This window comes from Cyclopterus lumpus, chromosome 9 (genome assembly GCF_009769545.1).
Source record: "Cyclopterus lumpus isolate fCycLum1 chromosome 9, fCycLum1.pri, whole genome shotgun sequence".
NCBI classification, from domain to species: Eukaryota; Metazoa; Chordata; class Actinopteri; order Perciformes; family Cyclopteridae; genus Cyclopterus; species Cyclopterus lumpus.
The window spans coordinates 20183593-20188051 of NC_046974.1; the positions used below are offsets into that span (position 1 = coordinate 20183593).

General features: G+C 40.7%; 1 protein-coding gene across 1 annotated transcript; it reads left to right on the plus strand.

Annotated features, from left to right (window-relative positions):
* Positions 1-1368: 1368 nt before the first annotated feature.
* smim15 (small integral membrane protein 15) lies at positions 1369-3198 on the plus strand. Its single transcript, XM_034541997.1, has 2 exons — positions 1369-1480; positions 2900-3198. The coding sequence occupies exon 2, from the start codon at positions 2931-2933 to the stop codon at positions 3153-3155; it is 225 nt and encodes a 74-aa protein (XP_034397888.1). The 5' UTR covers positions 1369-1480; positions 2900-2930; the 3' UTR covers positions 3156-3198.
* Positions 3199-4459: the final 1261 nt, after the last annotated feature.

Genomic DNA, 4459 nt, shown 5'->3' on the forward strand with positions numbered 1-4459 from the left:
TGTCTGGCCAGACTTGTGGATTTTCTTGTAATCATTATGACACACACCACTAGGAGCTGGTTTACTATTGTGGTGCAGTCGTTTTATGGTCCAACTTCCTGTCTGTTGTTAATGCTAGTTGAATAGCTGCGTCATGAAAAGGGGGCCCACTTCTGTCGGAGAAAAATAGTCATTGGGTTTAGGGTGCGGCTGCATTGCCCACCCCCTGGGTTCTCCCTGCCTCGTGAGACATGTAACAGAAGCTAATGATTATAGACATACAACAGAAAACCACCAGATTGGGGATCTGTTTTTAGATTGTCTATAAAAACGTGGCCAAAACTATGCTGGCAAACCAGAAAGTGTGTTCGCAATGTGTTTGTCCTCTGCATGTGTTCACAGCTGCCCCTCTCCTTCCACTGTGAGTAGGTCTAAAAGGCTGGCCTTTGAACTGCTCTGAAAGTGATCCATGCTGTATGGACAGAGCAGATGTGGCCTAACCTGATTTGGTTTCAATACTTCCCCACAGGAAGTTCACAAAGCCAGCAGGTTCGTTTTTGTTATGTTAGCCATCTTCCCCAGAGGGCCAATGGAGTCTTTTTTTGGTTGACACATCTATTGCTTTTTCATTTGGTTTATTCTTCAGACAGAGCAGTTCCACACATGGCCAGAAGTTTCAACAGCTAGCGTAGTTGTGATCTGATTCCATGTCTAGTATCAGAGTCGACCACATTGTGTTTTGTATTGTTAATCTATATCCAATATTTTACAATAATTACTGTCCAGCAGACTTTGTTTGGCAGGATGTTCATGATGGGAAACACACACACACACACACACACACACTCACACAAAGAGAGATACACACACATTCACATTCTTTCTGTAGGGAATCCTGGCAGACAAGAGAGCTATAACCACACTTTTACAGAGTAACCCTCTGCTCACAAGTCTGCTTTCAAAACTTTCAAAAATCCAACACATTCATTCCTCACAAAGACACAACATTTTACTTCTTTTCACGTTCACATTTTGAATTCTGCACCCTAGATAAATAAAACAATCGCACATGCTTTGATTTCACAGTAATTCAGAGTATGGCTCATCCTTGCAACGTTTTTTTCAACTCGCATTGTGCCACATATTCATGTTCCTAAAATGATTTAAGAATAAAAGAACAACAACAACAACAACAATATAATTGTGTTATGACCATCCGTCTGCTTTCATTCATTCTTCTATAATACTGTACAGGGACCCACGTTGTATGAAATATTGTGATTCGGTAATAGCGCAATAACTCCTGCTTCATTTCTGTACCCCGTATTTTGATCATTTATAAATCCATTTGCTAAGCCTAAAGGACTCCAAGTCCCATCATGCCCCAGGATTGCGTCATATCCAATCACGAGCGGGACCACGTCAGCTAACGTTACACTTCCCGGAACAGGGAGGAGCGGGTACTTATTATCGTGGATATAAACACCATTTCTGCACATTGGTAAGCTTGTTTTTTAAATTGACTTCGTTTTCACCATCACTTGAATGTGAAATGTATAGAGTCGTTGTCTCGTCTTTTTAGTTCCGCCTTCGGCCGGACGTTAGTGCTCTGGCCCCTAAAGTTGGGCCGTTACGGATGGGCGGGTGTTAGCTATCTGGGCTAACGTTAGTACACGTGTAACCAGCGTTATATTATCTGCGTCTCATATATGTATATGTTTCCTAGTGTCGGAGCGTGTGGATTTGTCATATTATCCTGTTTATATGAGTGATTAGTTAGTTACGGTAATTAGAAGCTAACTGTCGCTAGCTTCGACTCGAGTTGACGCTCGTTAGCCGCTCGGTCTTTATCGATTTACGACAGACCGTTAAATCGGAGCGCTCAACAAGTAGCAACGACCCACGCTACATCGCTTTACAAGACCCTAGTGAGGACTTGATTCGTCACCACAGGGAGGCCTGTCGGTAACTTTGTGATAAACGCGGCTCATGGCGTAAAAACATGTCGTAAAATGTAACGTGATCTTCCTGTGTTGAGCTCAGTGGGTTAATTGGGAATTAGCTAACGTTACAGCTAGCTAGCTAACGTTGTTTACCACTCGGGACCTGCTGCCATTTCTTTGTGACTGTAATCACTGGACTTGGTACCACAACGCTGGACATTTATTTCATATCCATCATTCCAATGTAGACAATATTGTACAGTTACTAAGTCAAGTGTGTTTTTGTCAGTTTCGTATGAACGTGTTTTTGTAATATTTTTAATTTCCAAGATGTTTCATGAGTTCTTGAACGAAAAAATAAAAATAATTCTCAATATGATTGATTATTTGAGTCCAATTGCTTTTGACTCAGCAGTACTGAATATTTTATGACCTAAATTACTAAATAGCTACTCCTACTATTTCACTACTTGTGTTTAACTCCCAATGGCCATGCAGCCCACTTTGATGAGCATCACCTGACTATTTTTATTAAATAGTTTGACTCAAAACAGGAAATCTAGTACAATATCATACATGATTATTGAACTAAGTGATGGTGATATTACTTTAATATCTCCGTGTGTATTTTAAAAGGTTGATTTGTCACAAATAGTTGGACAGTAAATATGTGGTGAGAGGGGTATGAACATTGTGGTCCTGTGGTATGTGCCTTAGCCATTACGTCACCAGGAAGTCCTGAAATATTGCCTGTCTTTTGTACTTTTTTTCTTCTTGCATCATTTTGGGAAAGTAACATTTGCCAGACAGGTTGTATATTTGGTTCACACTTTTAGAGAACCCAATGTAGCTTCGTCATCATGCTGTTTTTGTGCAATCCAAAACCAATAAACCATTGGTTATTGTTGTGAATGTTTTTTCTACATATCACTCTGCTGTGATTATTCACCACTTTCTCTCCTGGTGCCCTTTCTCAGGTTTGATTAAGCCTTGTTGTTGCCGGCGAGGATGATTGACGTTCGGGCATGGGCAGAGTATGTGGTGGAATGGGCTGCCAAAGACCCCTACGGTTTCCTCACCACTGTCATACTGGCTCTCACGCCTCTCTTCATTGCCAGTGCACTGCTGTCCTGGAAACTGGCCAAGATGATTGAGGCACGTGACCGGGAACAGAAGAAAAAGCAGAAACGTCAGGACAACATAGCCAAAGCCAAGAGGACCAAGAAAGACTAAGCCTGTGGGTAGAATGAGGGCATTAAAAAAGGAGCAACCACCACGCTCACAGTCCTTTTTATTCCAATAATGACACAGTGCCCTTCGTTGTCCCAGCCCTGCTGTCAGCACTGGGCCACTACGCCTCATATCCAGGGTAGGAGTCTGGCCCCGCAGGCCTAACAGTGCTGAGACGGACAGTACTGCCCGAAGGAGGCTCGTCCCAGTGGGACTTTGGTCAGCAAAAGCACAGTGGTCATCTGAATGATGTTATTGTACAGAAATCCACTGATAATATTGTGCAGCTGTTGCTCCACCTTGCATTCCATTGTTAGCGTCCATGTTCTGCTGAATTGACGATGTAATGAGCATACTGGAACCTTTCCCAAAAATATCCCAAATACAACTTTTTAATCAATAAAGTTTTCATGGTTGATAAGAAAATCTAATTTCCTCTTTGTGGATTTAATATTGTACTAGGGGAGAAAACTATATCACAAGTGCTTTGAATTCTGTGGTATTATAATTATTCATCCCCTCATGTTTATTTATATTGAAATTGCCTTTTTATGAACCTGTGTCAGAAAAGACACAAACAGAAAATAAATCAATTACAAATGTGGAGCAGCCAGCTGTCCTTATAAGCAGCATAAGTTACAATAACTTACCAGTGAGAAGTTAATTTAGGTTAAATACCCCTGGTTATTCACTTTGTAACAGCGATATTTTTATTCATTATTGATTTATTAAAAACATCACATTCACTGTGACTGTGTAAATTAAAACATGAAGTCTAGTGAGATGGATACTTTTATAGGTACTGTGAAGAATCAGTGTAACACAGACAGATGGACCTGCACACATTTCTTCATATTTCTCTTGAAATTGTATTTCTCCCTGGGTTCAGTCAGGATTTAGACAATCATATTGAGTTGGAAGACCATGTTTTCATCTCCAGGATCCTAGTTTATGCTGATTTTATTTATTTTCTTAGCCCTGCCCTTTCTTCAGCAACTTCTTACTGGGGATCAATATGCTGCAACAACGCCACCTCCATGACAAACGGAAACATTAACACAGTATTTAATGGAAGCACTGTTTCATGGCCTCAGCTGATTTTTAGAATAGTGATCTTATCAACGTTGTTCCCACAGGATTAAACATGTGCTTTTCCACGCGCTCCCTCAACAAGTAATGCTTTTCACCTTTACAATGTCAAATGTTGCTCACAGGGATATTTAAGGCAACTGCACAATTTGTCTGGTCATAGCCGAATATTTGAGATATGTTCCTCTTTCATTTTACTGGTAAGGAATAAATAGCAA